General features: G+C 52.1%; 8 protein-coding genes across 8 annotated transcripts; 4 read left to right on the forward strand and 4 right to left on the reverse strand.

Annotated features, from left to right (window-relative positions):
• Window positions 1-40: 40 nt before the first annotated feature.
• Window positions 41-6,859, reverse strand: hir3 (putative transcriptional corepressor of histone genes (Hir3)). Its single transcript, XM_040894922.1, has 4 exons — window positions 2,134-6,859; window positions 1,862-2,084; window positions 1,653-1,808; window positions 41-1,596 (listed from the first exon to the last, which is right to left on the reverse strand). The coding sequence occupies exons 1-4, from the start codon at window positions 6,438-6,440 to the stop codon at window positions 136-138; spliced, it is 6,147 nt and encodes a 2,048-aa protein (XP_040749005.1). The 5' UTR covers window positions 6,441-6,859; the 3' UTR covers window positions 41-135.
• Window positions 6,860-6,896: 37 nt separating this feature from the next.
• Window positions 6,897-9,359, forward strand: P175DRAFT_0446044 (ChAPs family protein; the record flags this gene model as incomplete). The annotated part of the gene is given in 7 exon segments (XM_040894324.1): window positions 6,897-6,919; window positions 7,002-7,131; window positions 7,218-7,342; window positions 7,403-7,683; window positions 7,737-8,691; window positions 8,706-9,126; window positions 9,192-9,359. 7 exon segments carry the CDS (start codon window positions 6,897-6,899, stop codon window positions 9,357-9,359), a joined length of 2,103 nt encoding a protein of 700 aa, XP_040749006.1.
• A 493-nt stretch (window positions 9,360-9,852) lies between these two features.
• On the reverse strand, window positions 9,853-13,668 carry P175DRAFT_0526639 (Zn(II)2Cys6 transcription factor). The gene is made up of 6 exons (XM_040899481.1): window positions 13,172-13,668; window positions 11,998-13,079; window positions 11,376-11,925; window positions 10,828-10,932; window positions 10,447-10,547; window positions 9,853-10,373 (listed from the first exon to the last, which is right to left on the reverse strand). Exons 1-6 carry the CDS (start codon window positions 13,351-13,353, stop codon window positions 10,102-10,104), a joined length of 2,292 nt encoding a protein of 763 aa, XP_040749007.1. The 5' UTR covers window positions 13,354-13,668; the 3' UTR covers window positions 9,853-10,101.
• A 30-nt stretch (window positions 13,669-13,698) lies between these two features.
• P175DRAFT_0504917 (uncharacterized protein) lies at window positions 13,699-14,819 on the forward strand. The gene has a single exon (XM_040897977.1). The coding sequence runs from the start codon at window positions 13,915-13,917 to the stop codon at window positions 14,797-14,799; it is 885 nt and encodes a 294-aa protein (XP_040749008.1). The 5' UTR covers window positions 13,699-13,914; the 3' UTR covers window positions 14,800-14,819.
• Window positions 14,820-15,107: 288 nt separating this feature from the next.
• On the forward strand, window positions 15,108-17,036 carry P175DRAFT_0512327 (crossover junction endonuclease MUS81; the record flags this gene model as incomplete). The annotated part of the gene is made up of 4 exons (XM_040898662.1): window positions 15,108-15,199; window positions 15,261-15,430; window positions 15,492-15,895; window positions 15,933-17,036. 4 exons carry the CDS (start codon window positions 15,108-15,110, stop codon window positions 17,034-17,036), a joined length of 1,770 nt encoding a protein of 589 aa, XP_040749009.1.
• Window positions 17,037-17,221: 185 nt separating this feature from the next.
• Window positions 17,222-20,890, reverse strand: P175DRAFT_0445646 (putative copper resistance-associated P-type ATPase; the record flags this gene model as incomplete). The annotated part of the gene is made up of 1 exon (XM_040894294.1): window positions 17,222-20,890. One exon carries the CDS (start codon window positions 20,888-20,890, stop codon window positions 17,222-17,224), a length of 3,669 nt encoding a protein of 1,222 aa, XP_040749010.1.
• A 91-nt stretch (window positions 20,891-20,981) lies between these two features.
• Window positions 20,982-21,377, reverse strand: P175DRAFT_099488 (uncharacterized protein). Its single transcript, XM_040901144.1, has one exon. The coding sequence runs from the start codon at window positions 21,286-21,288 to the stop codon at window positions 21,073-21,075; it is 216 nt and encodes a 71-aa protein (XP_040749011.1). The 5' UTR covers window positions 21,289-21,377; the 3' UTR covers window positions 20,982-21,072.
• A 246-nt stretch (window positions 21,378-21,623) lies between these two features.
• Window positions 21,624-24,390, forward strand: P175DRAFT_0487364 (transcription factor TFIIIB subunit BRF1). The gene is made up of 3 exons (XM_040895667.1): window positions 21,624-22,418; window positions 22,472-22,680; window positions 22,747-24,390. The coding sequence occupies exons 1-3, from the start codon at window positions 22,001-22,003 to the stop codon at window positions 24,331-24,333; spliced, it is 2,214 nt and encodes a 737-aa protein (XP_040749012.1). The 5' UTR covers window positions 21,624-22,000; the 3' UTR covers window positions 24,334-24,390.
• Window positions 24,391-25,302: the final 912 nt, after the last annotated feature.

Below are 25,302 nucleotides of genomic sequence, written 5' to 3' on the forward strand. Positions count from 1 at the left end.
GCCTTATCCACAAGATAAGCGGAAGTGATTAGTATATGAAAAAAAAAAAAAAAAAAAAAAAAAAAAAAAAAAGAAAGAAAGAAACAAAAGAAGACTCATATCCGGAACATCTCATCCAGTAACCCACCCACCCAGCTAAAGATCTGCGCCCTCGGACTCGTACGTATCATCGATCTCCTGTTCGGCATCAGGGAGCTGGTGTTCAACTTCACCTTCAGGCTCTTCACATATCTCCCCATCAGGAAGACCCTCCTCTTCCATATTTGTGTCTCCCTCATCTTCACCTTCTTCATCTCCGCCGACTTCGTCATCGTCCTCTCCTTCCATTTCGATATCGTCGCCGTCGCCATCGCCGTCGCCCTCGCCATGGTCGTCGCCATCTTCACCGATAGTCTCGCCTTCCCCCAGATCAACGTCGTGATCACCTTCCCGATCGCCGTCATCGTCCATTTCCATTTCACCCCCTATTTCGTTCGCATCGTCCCCGTCTCCATCTCCGTCCCCGATAGCACTAGCTTGTGCAGACATTTCCGACTCGGGATCCATCGAGCCCCGATCTTGCAAGTTCGGGAAGAGCAATTTGCGATCCCCCGTGAGTTTCGAGAGCTTTTCATCGTCCATCTCACTGAGCTCGCTCTCGTCATCAGCGCTATCATGGAGACTGTTGGGGATATCGCTTTGCTGGGTGGAACCAAACTCCTCCGCGGGCTGTCTTCGGGGGATTTCCATAACTGGTTTCGCGACAGAAGAGGAGGCGGTTGTTCCTGGGCCGGAGGAGGTCGTCGCTGAGTCTGCTTCTGTGGCTGTCGGCGCTCGGGCTGTCGGCGCGCGCGGTGGCACCTTGCGATTGACGATGGTTTCGGCGCGTTTTTGGACGTCTCTTCGGGCTATTCCCTTTGTGCGGCCGCGGGGGGCTGGAGCGTCGGAGGTGGGGGCGGAGGTTGGGGGTGTGGAGATGTCCGCAGCTCCGTCGCTGGTCATGAGGATGTGGTCAACTTTCATTTTCTCTTTGTTCTCTTCGTTGACTTGCTCGATGACCTGAGGCATGTTGATTTCATATAGTCGGGAGTACAGGTCTGCGATGAGGTCTTCGAGCAGGGAAACTTTCATGAGGTTATTGTTGAGCTTCTTCAGCTCGATGGCATCCCGCAGGAGTTCGAGGAGGGATGAACTTTCAGGAGCAAGTTGGGAAAGACCTTCTAGGCGGGCTGTGTTTGCTACGAACTCCTCCCAGCCGATTGGTTTGAAGACGCCCTCCTCATGGCCTTCGCTGATGTGGCCTGCTCTGCGGATGACGCGCGCATAGGTCAGACACAAGTCCTCCCAAAGTTTAGAGTGGTTGATGAAGTCGCCTTGTTTTTTGCGTACACGCCGGAGTAATTGATCGAGGTTCGCCCGATCATCGAGCTGGTCAAGAAGAGCGACGAAGAAGTAGGCATATCGGGTCGTATAGACGAAGTGTCTACCGGGACGCTCGAATTCTGGCCTCCAGACTTGGATTGTCATAGTCTTGGTGAATATTTGCTGCGTAAGCTCTGCTTTAGCTCCCACCGCAGCAGTCTCGTCTTTATCATCGTCGTAAACGATGTGTGCAGCCTGAACGTGGTTAGTGAAGTGTACGGTTAATTAAGATAAGTTAGGTATCCACATACCCTGGCAGCCATGCGGTGGTGCCAGTTTGACTTATCTGCACTCTTCAGGTTTTTGAGCACATCAAGAATGTACTTCTTCCAAGACCCCTTATCCTCAGGAGGTTGGAACTTTCGTGCCCAGGGCGTAGCAAGGAGCGTTTTGCTCGCTTCAGCGGGCTTGGGAACGTTAGCAAGGCCTATATATACCGCACATGCAGAAAATAGCTTACAGTCAAAATATCTCTATGAACAAGTTTATGTATGATGGAAACAAGTTTATAGTGAGGTTCAAAAATCGGATCCGATCGCGAATCTCTCCTTTGGGGCAGGGCATCGATGGTATCAAGCAGCGAGTCCAAGACACTGTCAACGCTAATACGCCTAGCAGTTCCCCTCACAGATTCGTCACAGCTAAACATCTTCCAGAGACATTTGCTCAGCATGTAATGGGTCCTGCACATATCATTAGCGGCCAGACGCGGCAATGGAATAAAGCACGTACATCCAACTCTTAGGTTTGTCGACCATTGCACGCCTAAGCAGATAACTTGCGAGCCTCCAAACAGAATAGACCTTCATTTCCTTGAACGGCTGTCCTTCGTACATCTGTTGGCTTTCCTCATTACTATAATGACGCGTAAACTCCGCGAGACTAAATGCCCCCATTGATAGGGGTTCTCGAGAAGATGAATATAGACGAATTCCGAAATCGGTATAAAGATCCGCTAAAAGGGCCCGGGCTTCCGGTGTTGGGTCGGCGGTTCTAGTCGCCGCCGCAATAGCCATAGCATAGCAGTGAATCGCATTTCGTTGCCAAGTAACGAGCTCCATTCGGTTATTATTGATCTTGTCCGCAGACCAAGTGATATCCTCCTCGAGCTTCGAGTCATAGGTCTGGGCCAGCCGATACCATGTCTCCCATTTGGACGTTCCATGCTCTAAATCTTGCCTGAACCAGGCGATAGCTTCGTCAAGATCAGCGGTTGGCACAGGGTTCAACCGCTTCTGAGAGCGGAATTTTGTCAACGCGGCGTGGCCCAGAAGGAAATACCAGCCGTTTTTTGCGATTACTGCACTCTCATTGGGAACAGGAATGAGTGGAATATCCGAGACACCTCGAATCGCACGGACGAGTTCAGATGGATTTATTGCGGACTTGAAGTAGGCGTTTAGAATGCGTCTGTTAAAAGACAAAGGCGCCGAGGTCTTTGTCGTGCCGATTGCCTGCTGCATCTTGTCAATTGTGGTTTTCAAATCGGATTTCGACAGATCCTTGATATTCATTTTCTTGGCCTGTCTCATGACAAAATCAATCATCGAGACCGCTGTAGAACGATCTAGCTTCTCTGAGGTGCAGCCGTGTTCAGCTAGAAGATTATCGTTAGATGATAATTTGACGCCATGAATGTCATACAAGATTTGGCAGACGTCAATTTCTGTATCTTGCTTCACTTCCAGCGCAAAAAGTTCGGATTTCATCAACTTCAGGAACTGCTTGTGGGATCGCCTGCACATTTTGCGAATGCCGAGAGTATTGTGCACCGAGCGCAAGTAATACATGCGATCCTCCGAAGGGTCCTCGAAAATCTCCTGATTCTGGGAGATTGCCTCTTTCAGAAGTGTATATAGCAGGATCCAGCAACGCACAGTCATTTCACGTAGTTTGTCTTTAAAATTTTCCAATGACTTGGCCAGAGATCCACGCAAATCCGATCCGGAAACTTGGCCGACACGTATGGCGTCCTCATACAGGACAAAACTATGAAGCACTCGAATAAATGAGGCAACCGCGGACATTGAAGACCTTACATGTTCCATGTCGAAACATTCGTAGGCCTTTTCCGGCTCCTGTAATACTGCTGTAACCGTCTTGCTCAACAGGCCGTCAAGTGATTTAAGCCATCTCACGAGGGCAATTTGGCGGTGCTCACTGGGCTCCTCGAGATGTGCTGAGCTGCAAAGTTCTTTGACAATTGTTTCAATACTCCGGAGATAGCATGACACAACTTTTGGGGGGTAGGCAATCTTTCTATACGCGTCCTGGAGCCTGCGCCATAAAAAAAGTCGCAGTGTGGCATCCCCGCGATCTAAGAAAGATTCCATTTCTTGGTGTAGAAGAATTTCCTGGCTATCAGGCTCAGCTCCTACGAACTGAACTGACGAAGGCTCAACAATTGGCTCGATAGTTTCAATAAGCCCAACAGGGTCATCTGACTCCGGGTTGAAGATCTTCATAAAGAAATCCATCGAGTTTAATTTAGATAACTCCTGATCGATAGCCTCTGATGACAATTCGGGCATCATAGCATTGTTGACGAGAGTAATTACTGGATCCTTTAAGGCAACGAAGAGGTTCTTTAGCTCCTGGAGGCAAAGCAAGACGTGCTCACGCTGCACATCGGGGGCCAAGTTGGAGTGAAAGGTTGATGCCCAGACATGACGAAGAGTGATTCTTTGCTGGTTAGTCTGCTCAGGGCTATGGTCAATGAAGTGAGTCAAGGCGGTGCGTGCAAGCATACACCATCTTGCTAAGCGTTCTTGCTGAAAGATCCTAGTTTGCTGGTCGGCTTCGCTGTGAGGGCTATTCATGGGGACGAAAAGATCAAGATGTAGTTCGAATATGGTCTGAATCATCACTAAATCTGCAAAGTTTTCCACAGAATAATTAAATATGTCTGCAGATTGAGTTTGGAGGACCTGATGCTCGAGGTCTTTGATATGCGTGTCCAATTTGATGTAGATGTACTCGTCTTCATGGAGGAGAAATTGCGTCACAATTTCCTTCAGGCCATTAGGCCATTGAAAGGAAACATAAGATGACTCGACAGCCGACCAGTCATTAGAAATCTTGTCTTTCACAGAAACCTTTGCATAGTTTGGCATGAGAAGACACTTAAGCCAACCAAAAGCCACCTCATGAATATGAAATAAATCATCATTGACAGCCCCTAAAAATGTGAACAACTCTTCCTCACCGCTGAAGATCGGTTTCATCTTAAGTTTTCGAGCAGACTTTCTGGAGTGCTCCTGGAAAATAACCAGTCCAGACCTGCCCATCCCTTGAAGATCCTGAAGTGCAGATAAGCTATCACTTTGTGACATTACTTGGGATTTGCCCTCATCCCAGTGTTTCATGACATTCCGGAGATCTTGGATCAGGACACGGTCAGCCTCGTTAGGTGTATGAACTGGGGTATCCGGCGAGTCTTTTCTGTCGTTTTCGACAGCGACCTGTTTTCTCAGCTCATCCAAGGTCCCCAGGCTTTCAACACCTAGCTTAGATAGCAGAGAGCCGACTGTACTAAACACGCCTTCATCGGCTTGGACATAAGGATCCAGCAGGTCTTCATAATATTTGGTTTGATCAAAAGGAATTTCCTCCGCTTGCATCGAAGCTTCGGCAATCGAATCACGCAGACGCGTCCTTCTGCTCTTGGCTCTCGAGCGTTCCGCTTGGTCCTCAGTGACAGCACATGCAGAAGATCGCTTCCGACAGGAGTGGGCGGGCGACTTGGTGTCGATCTCGTCCTGATTTGCGTTGTCTTGCTGGTCTTCAGGTTGAGGGTGCTGTGAAGACTGGACCTCCAGAGACTCCATCAATTGCTTCTCAGCTCGCTGGTCGATAGAAGATTGATCATCAACATGATCCGCGGTCTGCTCAATTTCGTGTGTTTTGGTGGTGGACTGTGTGGCCTCATGTTGGTCCCCTCCCCCAGCCATGGGGGTATCTTCTTGTTGATTCCCTTCTCCTTGGGTTTTCGATGATCGGACATGGGCCTCTATTGGCTGAATCGCTTTCAATTCGGGGCTATTAGCCGGTAAAGCAATGGCGAATGATGTTCCAGGGCCGGCCACAGGAGCATCATCTTCCTCATCATCGAAGATTCGGAGGATAGCTTTGCCGACAGCAGTCCATGTCAAGGATTCGATTTTAATCTCATGACGAGAAGCGCGCAAGGCAAGTGGGTTTTTTGCAGGATCCACCTCCTCCACGTTAGTTGGTAGACGAGGTAAGTAAGGATATGGGTCAATTTGGCGTTTCAGGAATTTGAGAAGAGCCTTCTTGGGCTTTTTGAGTGGTACCACGGATACGGAGAGCCTGTCCTGTAGCGACTGCAACGCCTCGCGCAGCCGATCCTCGGCGAATGCCTCTTCCAGGCCCAACTGCTCTGTGCGCACCTCCAGGCGATTATCATCGTCGGCTAGAACGCTTTCCAGACAGTAACGACTCAGGCGATAGCTATGCAGAGCACCACTGAGCCTTGCGCTCTGTCTCCAGAGGTTCAAGTCAGAATCATCGCGTTCGAGTGCTTCCGCAAAGGCAGTCAGCGCTGCATTGGAACGATCAGCAACCTTGGCAGAAAGGTCGGCAGCTTCGGGAGTCTGAGGGGCGTTTTCCAACACATCACGCAGCGCATCGAGAATATACTGGCCATGGTTCTTGTAAGACAAGTATATCGTTTGCTGGAGAGTACTGGATGTAGAGTCGTTAATATCAAATTCGCTAAGCGTCACAGCTGCAGCCTCGGCCGCTGCATCAGCGGTTACTGTACCAAACTGGAGCTCCGAGATCTGAAGTGCGACTCTCTTGTAGTCGGAGATAGACTCGGGATACTTGAATATTTCCGATGCCAGAAGTGCTTCGTACGCCTCCGCAGCTTGGGAATAAAATTGCGGGCCCTGGGAATGAAGTTTCAAGGCATTTTGGTACAATTTAAGCGCTTCTTCGATTTGAATTTCCTTGGTATCATCAACCTCCTCTTCAATGGCCTCATCGGGCTCAATATTCAATGCGACCCAGGTGGACATGGCGCGGAACTAGTTTTGCATTAAACTTAGGCCGCACAAGCGGCTGCTGACAGGGGTAATAAAGTCGCCAAAGACGGCAACATCTCATACGGGATGGAAACCAGTCCCTATATCGGAGGGAAAGGCGGGACTGAGAATGCATGCGATGATGCGAGGAAGGAAGTCGTAGTATGGAGTAGACATTAAGCCAAGGGCCTCGCGGTCACGAGATCACGCGTTCCGCTCCGGGGGATCGAATTTCCCGAAGTGGGGACGGGCTGGTGCCTCAGGTACCATCCCCGACGGGGCCTGAGGCCTCCGATCGCCGCCATCCTTGACGACGACCACTGGCCATTCTCTCCTGAACAACGTCCTATTGATGAGGCGTGCATTGATTCCCATTCAGATTCGACTCGTTTCTTTTGCTCTGCGCCCCTCTGTTCACCAGTATATCTCCTCTGCGCCCCTGAGTGCGCCATGGTTGCGCCAGCTGTTCCCGAGTATTTGTTTTCCCCTCGTTCTCTGTACTCCTGGAGCTGTGGCCATGGTAGCACTGTGACTGACACCTGAATCTGGCTTTAGGATCTACGAGGAGGATGAGCTATTCGCCGCCGTCGATGCGCGCTCCGAGTCGCTACAGAATCTGAGGGAGCTTGGCCCCCCGGACTTGGTTTACCTGGTCAAGCAGCCCAAGACTGGGTCAACTCGACAGGTACGGTTTCCTTGCGGTTTCGCCCCATTCTCATAGGATGAAATTCCGCAGTTGCTGACGAGCATCTATCTGTCTGGCCCATATAGACCGGGGTTTATCACCATGTCACCGGAATCGATGCCTCCTCCTCCGCTAGCTTGGCGGCCTACGTGAATACGCTCACCTTTTCGCCGCTTGACAAAACAAATAAAGTGGTTTCCGGAGTTTACTGGTTAGATTCCAAATTGGGGGGGGGGGGGTTTGTACTTGCCGGAGATTGACCTATGTGCAGTTGCTACAATGCGTTTTCCCACCTTGATATGCGCGTTGAAGTTAAGATTCCCGGCAGCCTAGAGAGCTATTGCATCGACGAGCGCGGAGACAAGCGGGTTGCGACCGAGGCATTATGGCTCGAGACATTTCTGTGCGGGGTGCTGAGAGCCTATTCATACGCAGACGATGGTAGCGGAGATGCTATCAGGAAGATCGTGGGTGTTCGTCGATTCAATCCGGTCACAAATACAGAGATGGAGCACCGGTTTCTCGACGCTGCTGAGCGGCTGTTCTTCATGGGTACGAGTCGCCTTCCTGCCGCCATTGTGCGTTGGCTAACCAAGTCACCGTAGGGAGACAACTGAGCTCCGACCCCGAAACTCAGGTCCCCAATACCGTCACCAACCACCTCACCTCGGGTTTGCTCAAATACATTCACACCACCGGACGTTATACTTCTGGAATCAACTTGTTCGAGAAACTCCGCACGAAGGATGTAGAGGTCTCGTCTCTACTTGCTAAGGTTCTCAGAATGGCGGATGAAGAGGTCCGGGCCGTGCGACTGATGTTCGATGCCTTGCAAGACGTCCCTATGGACTACGCGTTGCTTGATTGTCAGGCCGATTTCTGCTCCAGCAAGGGCGAAGGCGAAATGGCCTTGGAGTGTGCGAAGCGGGCTGTGACGGCTGCTCCCAGTGAATTTAGCACCTGGGCGCGGCTTGCAGAGGTATATGTGAACCTCGAGCAGTGGGATCTGGCGCTGCTCACCCTCAACTCCTGCCCAATGTTCACGTACCAAGACAAAGACACCCCCCGCATGCCCCAGCCCTCTCGCATCATGCTCCCTATCCTAGCCGAAAGTATGTTGGACGAGATCGATGAAGGTCAACCGCGACAGGGCGACCCACACGACTATGTGCACCCATCGTTGCGGCGACTACACGCAGCCACGTATCAGGGAACATTTTTAAAGGCCTACAACCTGTTGACGAAGATCGCCGCGGCGATTGGTTGGGACCAACTACTCAAGGTCCGCAGCGAGGTCTTCGTCATGGAGGAGGAGTACCGCACTGAACGCCAGCAGTCGACATCCAAGCACTCGATCCACACGATCCCCGAAACCAACGGGGATCACGAGCATGAGAGTGGCCACAGCAGTCAGGACGACAGCTCCGATGAACCAGCCACCAATGGCGATGACGGCCCACAAGGCGGAGATGCAATCGAGCGACCAGAGCAGACCATGGCATCGGAAGCTGCCAAGTCTGGCAGCGAGCCTGTAAGTAGAATGAATCCCTACCTATCTCCGTTGGGGGGGGGAGATGTCGGATTTTATTTCCCCCTATACTAAACGTGATCATCACCCAGTCCGATCCATCGCATTCCTCTTACACACAGTTCCGGAACAAACGCCTGTGCGAGAGATGGCTAGACAACCTGTTCATGGTCCTGTACGAGGATCTGCGCATCTACACCATCTGGCGAACCGAGGTCGCCCAGTACCGGCAGCAAGCCATGGAATACAAGAAGTCAGCCACGGAGTGGGAGATCCTGGGCGAGCTCGCCGAGCGCCTGCACCACTTCGAAGAAGGCATTGAAGCGTACCAGAACTGTCTATCGATCCGGTTCTCGCCCAAGGCCATGCGCGGCCTTCTCAAGCTATACGAGCAACAAAACGACACCCGCAGCATGCTCGGCGCACTGATCCGTCTGATCGCCTGGCAGTACCGCTGGTACTCCGAGGTATTTCTCCCCCTTTTCTCCAAAAAAAACAAAACCCCCCAAGTAACAAAATTAATGAAATTTAGTTCTCCCCCGAACTCCTATTCATGATCCGCAAACTCATCGAAGACGAAGGCGCCGTCAAAGTCCGCAGCATCGTCCAGGCCACGAACCTCCCGCAGACCGTCCTCGACCTCACGCACCAATACTGTCAATTGTGCGCCACATTCCGCAGCAGCGGCAGCGATGGTTAAAAACACCGTGCCCTCATTCTTGTAGCAGGAATAGTGGGTGTATTAATTTTATATTGGAGGGTGTGTGTGTATGCATTTTCTTTTCTTTTCTTTTTTTTTTCATTTCATCTCTCTACTCACTAAACAGAGGGAATGGTGAATGATCTTTTAAATACTGTTTTAGCAAGCCTTGACGGAGCTGGAGAAGTGGGAAGGTACTTGAAGTCGAAGCCAAAAGAAAAGAAAAGAAAAGAAAACAAAAGTGGTACTATTATATTTATTACATTATTATAACTCACTTACTACCTACTACTACTACTACTAACTATGATAGTTATCTACACTAGTAGTAGTAATATGTACGGAGGATCGGAAATTATGAGTTTTTGTCATGCATAGGAAAATCGATGGATAGTTAATCAAGACCTCACCTCCGTGCTCACACAACTCATACACACCAATCAGCAGGTATGGCAAAGATTACAAGACAAGACAAGTACTAACTAACTACCCCGTAGAATAAGTATCGTTAATAATTCCCCTATCCACTAACTATAACTAGTTACTCCGGACCAGACTGATCAACTAAAATACTAGTAGACTTGAATCAAAACCACCCAGAAAACAAAAAGAAAAGAAAGAAAAAGGGACATACATCACACATAACCCATCAGATTCAACCTCACCTGCACGACTTTGATTAGGCAGATCTGTACCGAAAGACGGTATAGCTCAGACCAGGTCATGTAGGTAAGAAAGCGAACTAAGCTGTAGCCTCCGCAGTCGCAGACCCAGGTGCATTTCCACCAGCAGCCTTGACCTTTGTTGCGCTTGTCTTCGCCGACTCTTCAGCCTCGTCAGCATCATCCTCTTCTTCCTCTTCTTCCTCTTCTTCTTCTTCTTCTTCCTCTTCTTCTTCTTCTTCTTCGTCATATTCCTCAGCTGGCCCGTGCCCGTTTGCGCCGTTGGCTTTTACCCCCTCTTCGTCAGCAGCGACTGGGGCGGCTGTCTTTCGTTTCTTTGCGACAGGGGGCCCTAGAGTATCGGAGTGGTTAGCACCATCACATTTCCCCACGGTAAGACGGGAGAGACGGCGGCATCGACTGACCTTGGGGGACTTGTTCTTCCTCTTCCTCGTCGAACTCTTCGTCGGAGATTTCTTCCTCTTCTTCACTGCCTTCGCTTTCACCTAGATCGGTGCTTTCATACCTGGGGGGGGGGGGGGGGGGGTTTGTTAGATTGAACTAGTTCGGATACAGAATGGTAGAGAAAAGTAGGGTTCAATAGAGAGTAGATAGATAGAGAACAACACCCGTAGAGGATAAAAAGATGAAAAAGGGATGATGAAGAGGAGGAGGAGGATGCGCGTCGCAAATTACACCAAGCGCACAAGAAGCGCAAAATCGCGCATAGAGAGGGGATAGAAGAATCCAATCCGAACGAAAAGGGGAGGGAAAAAAGAAAAGAAAAGAAAAGAAAAGAAACTTACTCGTCTTCTTCCTCGCTTTCGTCACTAGGGAGGGCCTGTAGCTCCTCGTCTTCTTCCGCGTCTTGCTTTCTCTTACGGGTGGACATGGTGTCGGGAGGTAGGGATCTTTGGATGTGAAGGGGGGAGAAACGAATCAATGGGGAGAGACGAGGGAGAGAAAGAGAGGAAGAAAGGGAGGGAAAGAGAGAGAGAGATGGAAAGGAAAGGAAAAGAGAAGAGAGAAGAGGGAGGGAGGGAGCGAGATTAAATGGAGGAAGAAGGAGAGGAGGAAGAGGAATCTTCGTGTACGACAACAACTACGACTATATCATAACATGGGGAAGGACGTCGTCTTAAGCATTGAGAGAGTGTCCATAGGAAAATTGGAGGTACTCTTTCAAGACCGCCGCGTGTTCATATCCCCTCAGTGCGTGGCTCTGACGGGACTCTCAATATCGTGGTGATGTCAGACAGCATCTTAGATTCTGAGAAGTATGGATCATTGCGCCAAAAACTCAAAATTCGCCATGCTGGGATCCAGCAGATTCTCATCCAGGCCAAACCCATACGTCCCGACCATATCGTAGATTAAATCGGGCGGAGGGAACCCTTGAGCCATCGCATTCGCGCCCCCTGGCACATCGCTCCCCCCCCGGCGTCGATCGCCCACCGTCCCAGAGTCCAACCGTTCCAGCATCTTGCTCAACCCCCGAGCAATATGGCGCGTGAGGTGTCGCTCGCCCGCGGAGACACAGGTCAACAACGCAATCACCCGCTCCACCAGCCCGCGCACCTGCCGCCGGTCCAGACTGAGATACGCCGAGTTCCAATTGACCGCCACCTTGAGCAGAAACACCGCCGAAAAGGTCACCATCGTATGCGTGAAGATGGGGACCCCGACGATCGCATCGCGAATATCCTGTTCCTCCAGCACCATGTTCAAACACGCCATGGCCGACGAGATCGCAATGTTGGCCGACTCCTTTCGATCCATCGAGAAGACCGGCGTGTTGGTCGGCGAGAGGGCCCGCAGCGAAAGCGAGTTGAGCTGGAATTTCGCAAAGTGATAATGGAGAACCACGCCTTTCGAGGGATACGTCCGGACATAGGGGCTGTCGGCTATTCCCCGCGATTAGACGACAAAAGCACACGGGGGACAGACAAGACGACACGAGAACTTTCCCAACTTACCAGATCGCGGTTGCCATAGCAGTCGCCATTGGTCGACCGCCACATTGTAGACCCGTAACTGACCAAAGTCCTCCTCGGTCAACGCCTGTTCCGTGTCACTGCCAAACATTCGATAGGCCTCGGTGAGGATCATGAATAAAGCCACCTGGGCTATCAGCCGGATGTCGCCCGGAACAACCAGGGCCGACTGAAGGAAGGTTTCGTAGTTCTTAATCGCCAGGTCTTCGTGGATGACGGGCGGCCGACCGTACGCGATGCTGAAATGATGGTCGCAAACGTAGAGTAAATACCAGAGCTGCGCCCGTTCATATTGATCGCCGTGGCCCCGGATCATCTTCTGGTAGCTCTGGTGCAGGCCTAGCTCGGTGGCGATTCGCACAGCATGGCCCGAGAGCTTCCAGCTCAGCTCAGACAGCCAAAAGGCTCCGATACACAGCGCCCGAACATCGTCCAGCGTATGGGCCCGAGTGAGGGACATACTAGAGACAAGCGAAACATACTCGCCATAGCACCGGTTCAGCGTCTCGGTGCGGTTGGGGATATGAAGCGCTGCCACAGTCAGCACGGCCGCTGCCAGCAGGGTCGACGCCCGTCGCACCGAGGTCAAGTCACGGTGGACTAGTATAATGCCGCCCCATAGCAGCTGGTTCATGGTACGACTGAAGTAGGCGAATAACTCCTCGGCCTCGTGGATGGAAAGGAGACCCCGAGAGAGAAAGTCTTCCTCCAGAAGCGTAGATTTGGGTTCTTCAATGTGGTTATTCCGCAGGTCCCGCAGTTTGGTGACCTCGTAGAGACTGCGCATTGGCGCTGGCACCAGTTCTCGGTCCTGGAGATCCGGGTCCTGCGATCCCTCCCTAGTCAACACCAGTCCTGGTTCGTCGGGTTTCCCATCGGGAGGAGAGCTATTGAGGGAGGAGGAGGGTCGGCCTCCAACATGGTAAGTGGCAGGGACGGGAGAGGGGCCATTCTGGCTGTCGCCAACTGAATAAGTTGAGAGGTCCGGTAATGCATTCTGGCGGAGAAGGTGCGAGACGGCCGCTTGGAGCTGTTGGATCGTTGCGGAGGCTTGGGACTTCCAACTACGCGGTGGAGATCAGCAAAAGAGCCCGACAAATAACCCCATATACATATACATATATCAATAATTCAACGTGAACAGTAGCCCACTCACATTCCATCGTCATCAACAAACTTCTGGGAGAAGTCATTAACCACACACTTGATTCCGCTGCGCAGACACTTTGTGCAGCTTGATTCGCCGGTTCGAAATTCACAGCGGATTTTATGACGCTTGCACTCGGCGCCTGCAATAAAACCATGTTTAGTATACGTTTCAACAATCCCTTGGCCCATGGGGGACCCTCACAAGCACGCGCTTTGGAGATTTTGGGCGCAGGAGGCCGGTCTTCTGAAACCAGAGAAGCACGACGGCCAGCATCAATCGAAGAGCGTTTCATCGCAGCGGAGATTCTGGTAATCGGGGAGACTCCGGCATGATGCTGCAAGCAACAGCACAGCGCACAACTTGCGACGACGGAGGATCCGCAAAGAGAGGGAGTCGGGGATAGTCTTCCTGAACTGGGGGTGGATGAATCGGAATGAGGGACCCGAGCCAGAACCCCGCTTGCCGACACGGGGTGAAAGGCAGTACAGAACTCTCCTGTTAATTTGATTAGAAGGATCTCCGAAATCCATCAACGACAGGACAGTATCCCCTCTCTAACCATGTTATTCTCGCTATACAGGCTCCCTCTCTGGCTTCTCGCATCCCACATGATCCCCGGACCAAGTCCGGCCGGGGAGATACTCGGACTGGATGCGACTGTGCTGCTATCAAGATGATGAAGCCTGGTTGACATACAAAAGACCCTGGATCAACCTCTCAAATCTTTCCCCAAGTTACCCACAGCCGATATGCAAATTCTTATCACTGGCGCCGCGGGTTTCATCGGGCAATTGCTCGCCAAAGAGCTTCTCAATGACCCATCCTACACACTTGTCTTGACGGATGTCAACGAACCCACCGTGCCAGCGGGGGTCAAATATCCCCAGAATGCGCGCACAGTCACCGCAGATCTCCTCGCGGGAGCGGATGCCGTCGTGGACCAGTCGCTGGACGCTGTCTATGCCTTCCACGGCATTATGTCGTCTGGTTCAGAGGCCAATTTTGAGCTAGGGATGAAGGTCAACGTGGATGCCACGCGCATTCTGCTGGAGGCCCTTCGCACCACTTGCCCAGGCGTCAGGGTAATTTACTCCTCTAGCCAAGCTGTTTACGGCCAGCCGCTTCCCCCAGTGGTCGACGACAGCGTCATCCCCACGCCGCAGTCGTCCTACGGTGCGGAGAAGATTATCTGTGAGACTCTGATCAATGAATACACCCGGCGGGGCTTCATCAACGGATTCATCCTCCGGTTCCCTACGATTTCCGTCCGTCCCGGTCGTCCCACAGCTGCTGCTTCATCCTTTCTCTCGGGCATGATCCGCGAACCACTGGATGGTAAGGAGTGCGTCATTCCCGTGGAAGATCGGTCCTTCAAATCCTGGCTCTGTTCACCCAAGACCCTTGTCCATAATCTGATCCTGACTCTTTCCTTGTCCGCCGATGCTCTACCCCCGCACATCCGGCAGATCAATGTGCCTGGTATCTGCGTTACCGTCCAGGAAATGATGGATGCCCTGGAAAGGGTCGGAGGCGCGGAAAGCCTGGTGTTCTTGAAGGAGAAAGAGTACCTAGTACGGAGTACCTCCCAAGTTTACAGTCTTCCAAACTTGAAGCTGCCCTTTTCATTATTATAGATTCTCTAAATTTGAGTATAAGATGTAAAAGTTGTTCTTGAATTCGATTCAATTACAATCATCGATTGATGCCTCAGAGTTCAGGCTGATTTCCAAATAAATCCACATGACTTCGCGATTCGCCCAACCGGGAAATACGCGTCGCCTCACGCTTCCATCATTGAAGGGGCCTTTCCATCTACTCCGCAATAGAAATCCAGAGAAGAAGGCCTTGGGGTTTTATTTCTCACACAGCGGTGACCCCGTAGGGGTTCCTTCTGACATATCCCTGATGGGTAAAATCACCACCTGCCCGACAAGACAGAAACATGAGCGAGACTTGCGCGAATCCCCTGCTCCTGGGGTGGATTAAAGAATGGCTGGATCAAGCTCGAGAGCGCAATACCAAAGGGGTCACGGTGTCAGTCTTATGTTCCCTGCACTCATGTCACATCAACTAACTTTCCTTCCCCTTTCTCAAGCTACAAAAAAGCGTACGACTCAATGAAAGCCTGTCCGTTGGTCTTTCAACACCCTGCAGAGGCTCAGCAGCTCAACGGACTTGGTCCTAAACTTTGCGATCGATTAACCGATAAGCTCAAGGAATACTGTGCGGAAAATAGACTTGAGATGCCCGAGGATCCACGTGCGGGTAAGGCCTCCTCTGTCTGCGCGATTGCGCGATTGCGACCCGATTCTAAAGACACCAGCAGCAAGCAACAAGCGAGCCTCCACGGATGGCACCAACGAAAGTCAACCAGCGAAGAAACCTCGAAAGGCTAAGCCTTACGCACCTACGTTCCGGTCTGGCCCGTACGCGTTAATCCTTGCGCTGGGTACTTTGGACGAAAATTCGTCTCAGAGCATGACAAAGGCACAGTTGATTGAAACGGCTCAACCATTTTGTGACAGCTCCTTCACGGCGCCTACGGATCCTACGAAATTTTTTACTGCCTGGAACTCGATGAAGACTTTGCTCCAGAAGGAGCTTGTCTATACGCATGGGCATCCGCTGAAACGGTATGCACTGACGGAGGAGGGATGGGAGGTTGCAAAGGCTATGAAAAAGACTGCACTTCCATCCGGTCAGAATACACTGCCGTTCACAGCCCAGTCGGTAAGTCTCATCGAACCACCAGTCGCAGTCCAGGCAGGGAAACAAAGCTAACTCCGTCAAGACAACGACTACAATTGGCATTGCTTCCTCCCAGAGTAACCGCATGCCGAGCTTTCCGCAACAAAACACGGGCGAAAGTCAAGGACCAGCCCCAGGCGTCTACGAGCGAGCGGGAGAGGATGCGGATAACACCCCTGTCACGCCTATTGCTATTCCCCCAGACAGCTTCACCGTCCAGTTGATTCTCGACACCCGGGAGGTCCGCACGTCTAAAGACCGAGATTACATTTCCAACGAACTAGGCAAGAAAGAGATCACGCCGGAGGTGCGGGCTCTGGAAGTTGGCGATATCATGTGGGTGGCCAAATTCCACGATCCCACATTTTTATCCCAGTATGGCGAAGAAGGCGACGAAGTAATGCTGGATTGGATCGTGGAACGCAAAAGACTCGACGATCTTGTGGGATCGATCAAGGATGGCAGATTCCACGAACAAAAATTCCGTCTTCGCCGTTCCGGTATAAAGAATGTGATCTATCTGATCGAAGAATTCTCAGTGGTCCATGATGCCAACAGTGCCATGGCCGCGAAATATCACGAAATGGTAGCCTCGGCAATTGCGTCGACGCAGGTCGTCAACGGCTACTTTGTCAAAAAAACCAAGAACCTCGACGACACCATCCGTTATCTAGCGCGAATGACATTTCTTTTACGGAAGATGTACAGTCCATCCACCGTCTCTCCTCCCGCCAACACTCTCCGCCTGATCCCTAGCCGCCAGCTCTCATCGCTCTCACGGCCGTATCTAGCCACCATCGAACACCTCCGATCCGAAACCGCCCCGGCCGTGACGTACGGCGTGACATTCTCGACGTTTTGCGCGATCGCGTCCAAATCCGAGGCTCTCACTCTCCGCGACGTCTTTCTCAAGATGCTGATGTGCACCCGCGGCGTCACTGGCGACAAAGCCCTCGAGATACAGCGTCGATGGCCCACGCCACAAGCGTTTATTAAAGCTTTTGAAGCGTTGGATGCCAAGGAGCGAGAGACCATGGTCTCGGATCATGTACAGTCGTATGTGGGACGGAAGAAGATAGCGAAAGTTTTGAGCAAGAAGATATGTGAAATATGGGGGGAGTAACAGCATACCACAAATTATTATTTAATCTTAAAAAAAAAAAAATAATAAATAAAAAATAAAACAGAAAACCTCGGAATCATAACAATTATCATCTGATTATCATTATCATTTTCATAGAAATCATGAAATCGTGAAATCGTGATCATATGTATCATCATTCTCTCTCTCTCCTCCCTCCCCTACCCCTACGAAACCACCCCCCTAACCCTTGTAAGCATCTCTCCATCAACCACCAACGCAAGACTACTACAAACCACCGAAACACTACTCAGCGCCATGGCCAACGCCGCCCAAACCGGACTCAGCCGCCAATGCTCCCGCACCGCGACCATCTCCCCGCCCACCAGCACGCTGCGCTGCCCAGTGACAAGCGGATAAAACACCCCCGCCGCCACGGGCACCAGCGCCAGATTATACAGCACGGCCCAGCAGAAGTTCATGCGGACGCGGGTGACGACGCGGCGGCTGAGCCGGGTGAGCTGCAGGATTGTTTCCAGCGAGGAGTTGAGCAGGATGAAGCTTGCGGAGTGGAGGGCGACGTCGGAGCCCGAGGCCAGGGCGATGCTGACGTCTGCGGTGGATAGCGCGGGCGAGTCGTTGATGCCGTCGCCTACGAAGGCGACGATTTGGCGGGTGGGTTCTGGTTGTGTTTCGGTGCTGCTGCTGCTGCTGCTGCTGCTGCTGGGGGGGTGCTGGATTGATCGGACAAAGTCGGCTTTGCCTGCTGGCAGGACATTGGCCAGCACGTGGGATCGTGGGATGCCCAGCCGGTCGGCGACGGCGTGCGCGGTTGTCTCGTTGTCTCCTGTGCACATGTACACGGATATTTTGCGCTCGTGCAGTTTGGAGATGACGGTTGCCGCGTGCGGACGGATGGAGTCGGAGACTGCGAAGGCGATGGTGGGTGTGAGTTGGGGTAGAGGGGGGGTTCCCTCGGCGGGGGATGGGGGAGGGATCTGGCGCATGCAGAGGATGGCGGTTGATTTGCCTGCGGATTGGTATTGGGATAAGGTGCTGGAGAGGTAGTAGTTGTTGGTGGTCGTCGTGGCCGAGAGAGATTCAAGGAATCGCTGGTTACCGATGGCGGCTTCGTAGTGATGCGTGGTGGATAAAACGAATCGGCCGTGCATTCCCTGGCCGGATTCTTCTTGGATCTCGGAACTCGTGATAGAAGGGAGGAGACCCTGCGCGTGGCTGGCTTCCTTGTCTGTGGTGTTCTTGCAGAACTCGGCAATGGCTCGCGCGATCGGGTGGTTGCTGCTCTCTTCGAGGTGGCGCGCAAGAACCCAGGCGATCTGCCGCTGCTGGGGGTCCGTGATGAATGTTTCGTGATCGGATACCTGGAGGCTTCCGCCTTCTGTTAGGGTCCCCGTTTTGTCGAAGACGATGGCATTGAGCCGGCTGGCTTCTTGGAACGCTTCCCCGCCGCCCTTGACGAGGATTCCGTATCGTGCAGCGAGCCCGCCGCCGACGAAGAGGGCGGTCGGCGCGGCCAGGGCAAGACCGCAAGGGCATGCAACGACGAATACGGCGATTGCGAACTCGAGACTCCAGAAGGTCCAGCCGCCGCGGCGGTTGGCATCGAGGTAATCCGGGGGCAAGGCACCGGATACCCCGAGCGAAACCCAGATGACAAACGTTAAGATGGCGATCAGCGTAATGACAGGAACAAAGTGAGCAACGAGGACATCGGCGACTCGTTCGAGCGGTGCGCGTCGACTCTGGCCCTCGCGGACAACGGCGATGATTTGATCCAGCATGGATGACCCGCCCACCGCGGTAATTTCGAACTCGACGGGCTGTCCGACATTGACGGAACCGGTATAGACCTGGTCCCCGATCGATTTGCTGACCGGGTTCGATTCGCCCGTCAACGAGCTCTCGTCAAATTGATATAGACCAGGACCCGCAATTTTTCCATCGGCGGGAGGGGAGGCGCCATGAGGCACGCGAACGCGGTCCCCGATTTCCAGAAGATCCACGTGAATCCTCTGGATTCGGTCGGATTGGTGCTCGCTGGAGCAGCCGTCGTGCACGACGAGCAGAGCCTCGGAAGGACGCAGCTTTCCAAGTGAGGCGACAGCATCACCCGCTCTGGCTTTGCTGTAGGCCTCCAGGAATCGACCCGCGAGGATGAACAGGGTCAGGAAGACAACGCTATCGAAATAGGTGGTGCTGTGGGGGTTCGAGTGGTTTCGAGCGACCGCATCCGCGACAAGAATCCCCAGCGAGGAGATATAGGCGACCAAGGTCCCGGCCGAGATCAAGAGACTCATGCTTCCAAAGCGGTAGAACCGTCGCAAGATGGGCACGCGACTCCCCCGGCGCCAGAGGGAACGGATCTCCTTTGCAGCGCGCACATGGAAGATATCGGCGCCGTAGAACATGACCGGCGTGGTCATCATCCAGAGAGCCCATTCCATCCGCGACACGCTCCCAGACCACATCGGTTGCTCGAGGTATTGGCGGATATGGTTGTCAGCAGGGACCAGACTCATGAACACGATTCCCAGGAGAAAGGAAGGAATCGCCGCAAGCAACACAAACAGGAAACGGGACAGCAGTCTTCGTCTCTCGTGGATCTGCATTGCTCGGGAGCGGTCCTCGACGCTGGGCGGGTGATACACTGACGCTTGAAACCCGCTGTGTGCACTGCCGATCTTCTCGACAATGCTCCTGACGGTGGTTGACGGCGAGGCGGTGGGTGTGTAGGTAGCCTTCAAAATTGGATTCTTGACAGAGAGGGTTTCATCCACCTCAAGCCCCGGCAACTCCCTCAGGACATGATACACCTTCTCTGGACAGTGGTGGCAAAACATGCCATCCACCCGGACGGATACAGTTCGCTTTCCAGCCACAACCTTGGGGGGGGTGACCTTGACAATGGAGGCGTCATATCCGAGGTCTTCGATTTTCTCGACTATCAGGGGAAGCTTGTTCGGGTCTTCGAACTCGACTTGTGCACTGTGAGACAGTAGATTGACCGTTACATTGGTTACCCAAGACAGATCTCGAAGACCTTGGGTGACGGCCCCCGAGCAGGCGCCGCAAGTCATCCCGCCAATGGCAATATCGGCAATGTACGTCGAGTGTCTTTGCGTATGAGGGGGGTCCGAGGCATTGATGGGGTTGACTTCGTCCAGCGATGCCTCAAACCCAATGTCCTCAATCCGTTCGATCACATCGTCGATCTTAGAGCGCAGGCTGTGATATACCACTGACGCACTATTCGAAAGCAGGGTGACGGTAATCTCGTCCACGAAGTCCAGTTCCTTGACCGCGTCAGTTATTGAATTGACGCATGATGCACAGCTCATTCCCGCGATACTCAGATGCGCTTTAAACTGGGTTTCAACGTTCTTTGGTGGCATCAGTTCGTGTGCACCCGATTCAGACCCTCGCGGCGACAAGAAACTCTTTTGTGGCGCTGGAGGCGGGACAGGCAAATCCACATGCAACCCCGCAGGGGACTGTTGCTGTTCCTCCTTCCGACAGGCATCACAGTTCGCAAGGTGTCGGGTTCTTGAATGCCGTGGGGAGGTATCAGGAAATGCACCGTGGAAGACTATCTCTGTGTCACAGTCCGAGACCACCACTCCGGTTGCATCTGTGGTCGTGACATGATGGACTTCGAAGGCGGCCTGGATGAGGATCCTCGCGATGGAGATAGGGTCTGTTTCTTGGGTATGGACGACATGGACTTCATGGGTGAAAATGGAGACCTCGATATCTGAGAGGCCAGGGATCTCTGAGAGAACATGGGTAATGAAGGCGACACAGGAGGAGCAGTGAACATTGCTCACGAAAAAGGTACTGCGGGAGGAAAGTTCGATTGCATGTGAAACCTGTGCCATGACGGAAGGATGAAGAAAGGACAGGATATGTATTCGAAGAGCAGGTAGGAGAATCTAGAGAGGAATTAAGATGAAGCCAAAGAAGGTGGAAATGGTCCTATGGCAGACAACTGACTAGATTCTTATATCTCCCACCATGATCATCCTCCTCAACCCACGCTACCACACTGATTAGTATTTGTTCATTTGGGGCCTCCAATAAGAGAAAGATAATGAAGTGATTGGAATGCGGGTTTTGTGCGGGAGGGATCCTTGAGGTTTAGAAGATTAACTGCTCCATACACTAAACCGCGCACAAATCGCGCAGACTTGACTCTGGAGGTTTTTTTTTTGGCCCAACTCGCAAGAAAAAAATAAAAATAAAAGAGGAAGAGAAGAATCCTTCTCAATCTGCACATTAATCAGTTCATGAACCAGATCAAGGGTGGAATCAGGAATAACCAAGAAATCGGATTGTCAGGTCCAAGGTACCTATATATATATTGGGTCTGACAATCTGATTGATTCGCAACCAATTCCCCTGATTTATTCAGGATAATATTAATTCATACCCTAGTACTCCGTATTAAGATTATCCTTATTCTAATTCAAATCCGATTTCAAAAGGTCCAGACCGGATTCGAACCCCCGATGTTGGAGGCAGCGCCACGTGACCCAGCCACTGGACCACCTCGAATTTCGGCGGCTTTCGCTCTCTCGCTCTCTCTCTCTCTTTTCCTCTCTCTCGCTTTCTCTGCTTTTCACCATCCAGCAATCGTTCATCGCTTCTAATATTCAAAAAGATCCGTTGGATAATATCTCTGAGATTGGAGCTTGTGCCTTTCTTTCTTTCTTTCTTTCTTTCATCTCTCTCTCTCTCTCCCGTTCCGTGGTCCTCCTCGTACCCCGCGAAAAAGTGAACCTCACCTTGCTTATCTAATCATCTCCTCGATCTCTACTTATACGAATACTTATATCGGACTCAGGTCTGGAAAAGAGACCGGGCTCTTATATCTTGAAGATGATCATATAATCTGTCTGGTTTGGATCTTCGACGTACATTCATCACTCTACTACACCTCAAAACGCAACTCATCTTGACAACTACAACCATCACAATCATACTTCATCATGTCTGCTAGGCCAGCCATGCGCCAGCCTGTCCCCCCCAGAGCAGGCCCGAGGGCCCCTCCTGGGCGACTGGCCAGTCTTAAACCCCCAAATCCAATGGCTATCCGACGCCCTCAGTCAATTTCCCGACCTCAGCCAACCCGGCCAACGACTCACCCCAAGACTACCACTTGCCCTAATCCAGGCTGTCCTGCTCCTCACATTATCGAGGATGAGGGCCAGAAGGTCTGCTCCGGCTGTGGTACCGTTGTGAGTGAGGCCAACATTGTCTCGGAAGTTACCTTTGGTGAGACATCGTCTGGCGCCGCCGTCGTCCAGGGTGCCTTTGTTGGTGAAGATCAAACTCACGTCCGCAGCTACGGCCCCGGATTTCAGCGCGGAGGAGCTATGGAGAGCAGAGAAATTACTGAGCAGAATGGTATGTCCTTTTAAACCCCCCTAATCGCAGACCACACGAATTGACCATACCAGGTAATCGGTACATCACCCAATTGTCCCGTGCTTTGACCATCCCAGAGAGCGCTATGAAGGCTGCTGGACAGGTCTTTAAGCTGGCAGTCGGCCTCAATTTTATCCAAGGTCGTCGAACCAAGACCGTTGCCGCTGTATGTCTGTACATCGCCTGCCGACGCCAGGATGGAAATACAGTAATGCTCATTGATTTTGCCGATGTTCTCATGGTGAGTTTACTTTTACTAGCACCCCCACCCCAAAAAAAAAAAAAAAAAAAAAGCTAACGGCTCCAGATCAACGTTTTCAAATTGGGTCGCACTTATAAGTCCCTCCTAGATGAACTTCGTCTAGGTGGCAACGTCTTCTTAATGAATCCCATCGACCCTGAGAGTTTAATATATAGATTTGCCAAGCAACTGGAATTCGGTTCCTCTACTATGCAAGTGGCCGGGGAAGCCGTCCGCATCGTGCAACGTATGAACCGAGATTGGATGACCACAGGTCGGCGTCCTGCAGGTATCTGTGGTGCGGCTTTGATCCTAGCAGCTCGAATGAACAACTTTCGTCGGACCGTCCGCGAGGTTGTCTATGTGGTGAAAGTGACCGAAATTACCATCAGCCAACGTCTGAACGAGTTCAGCTCCACCGAAAGTGGCGAGCTAACGGTCGATCAATTTCGCTCGGTGCAATTGGAAAATACGCACGATCCACCCTCGTTTACTCGCGCCCGGGAGGGTAGGAAGCCTATACGAAGCGTCAAGACAAAACCGGCCGAGACAGCCGCCGCCATTGAAGCAGAGGCACCGGAATCGAGTGCTCGGTCGTCGAGGCGTGTCGACGCGGACGGATTTGCAATCCCTAGTCTGCCAATTGATCCGGTCTTGATGCTCGCTGATAAGAACAGCCAAGCGGCCGCGCCCGAGAAAGGTCGGCGACGAAAGCTGCCATCGCCAACCCCAGAACAGGTGGCCTCGGAAGACGCCCTGGAGGATGAAATGACGGCCTTCTTGGCCAAGGGCTCCCACATGATCGATAGCATCGAAGGAACGACTAATCCAACGCCCACGAGAGTGGTCTCCGATAGTGCCGAGATCGATGAAGCCGAGTTTGAGTCGGATCCCGAAGTTTCGCACTGCCTGCTGTCGCCCGCCGAAGTGGAGATCAAGGAGCGGATTTGGGTTCATGAAAATCAAGACTATCTCCGCACGCAGCAGGCCAAGGCTTTGAAACGGGCTCTGGCCGAAGCGGACTCGCGTCCGGGCGAGCATAAACCAAGGAAGCGCCGCAAGGGTCGACTCGGGGATGTCGCGTATCTTGAGGGGGATGGCGAAGAGGGGGATGGCAGGAGTACCCGTGCCTCCACTCCGGCCGAGGCGACGCGGCGGATGCTGGAGCGGCGGGGGTTCAGTAAGAAAATCAACTATCGTCTCCTGGAGACGCTTTTTGGCGACGGCGGCGCCGAAGAGGCTGCCAAGGCGAAGGTGGTGGATAGTGGAAGTCGGAGCCGCAGCCAGAGTGTTGCATCTTCCCACCGGAGCGCCAGTATTGAGCCGGAGTCCATGGCAAGACAGCCAAGACTCCTTGGGGCTTCATCAACGAACCCTGTTGGGCCGTCCCCTCTTGTCACTCCGGCATCCAGCTCGGTCAAAGAACCGCCGAGCTCTCACGGAGTTGCCACCGATAAATCCGAGAACCCGCAGCCTAATGAGAGTTTAGGACCAGCAGATGACGCTGAGGAGGAGGAGGAGGAGGAGGAGGGGGAGGAGAATGACAACTACGAGGAAGACGAAGGGGACGACGATGCCGATGGCATTGATGCAGCATTTTCCGGACACTACAATGATTACTATGACGAAGGTAGTGATTACGATAGTGATTAGCATAGATAGATATAGAACAATGGACTTGCAGCAATGCAGGCAAATTCCAAACGTTAGCCTATGTTCATTCTCTTTCTTATTATCTGTCGAGCAACAAACAAGTTACAACAACAACAATACTGCCTGCATGAGTTCGTCTAGGCACCTTGTGTAACTAAGCTGCCTCCCTCCTTAGAACCCATCATCCAACCACCTATTTTTTTTTTTTTTTTCTTCTCACATCCCATACCTTTTTCCAAACCCTTTTCCCCAACTACATAACTATGGCATAGTTTAATTCCCCCGGGTATCAATCAGATCAGCAGTCCAACCGTCCAACAACAAGCTAGTTACGAGCTTGGGCATTTGCATTGCTGAACCCGCATACGGAGGGCGTTCGTTACCTCTGCTCTTATGAATGCCGTGAATGCCATGAATGCTAGCTACATAGCTTGATGGCGCCGACTACCCAGGCAAGGGGGAGCCCTTTCTGGGGGGAGTATACTATGCTTGGTTGGTGGATGGGAACTTTCTGTTGATTCTTGGATGCGTTACTTGTAGTTTATATAGTTATTATATATATATATATATATATAGTTACGTAGGTAGGTAGGTAGTACTCGTACGTAAGGAAGGAAGGAAGGAAGGAAGTAGTAATACATGAGAAAGAAGAGAGGGTTGCTTGTACTTGTGCTTGTGTTTTCTATATCAAAACCAGGAATGCACAACAAGCACGGAGGTAAGATTAAATAAATCAATGCATGCTTCGAGGAGGAGGACTCCGTGCATCGCCTGACTTGGCCCTCCTTTCTTCGCGTCTTGACTAATGTGGTATGTATGGTAACTAGTTATTCTCGGGGTAACCCCCGCCGCCGCCGCGAAGGTTGGTATGGTATGAAGGACGGGGCGACCTGGGAAGGTTTAGATTAGTGAGGGAGGTGGGAGAGAGAGAGAGAGAGAGACTAGGTAGCTGACTCGTAGTAGTAGGTG

Source organism: Aspergillus ochraceoroseus (assembly GCF_002846915.1).
Source record: "Aspergillus ochraceoroseus IBT 24754 chromosome Unknown P175scaffold_10, whole genome shotgun sequence".
NCBI lineage: Eukaryota > Fungi > Ascomycota > Eurotiomycetes > Eurotiales > Aspergillaceae > Aspergillus > Aspergillus ochraceoroseus.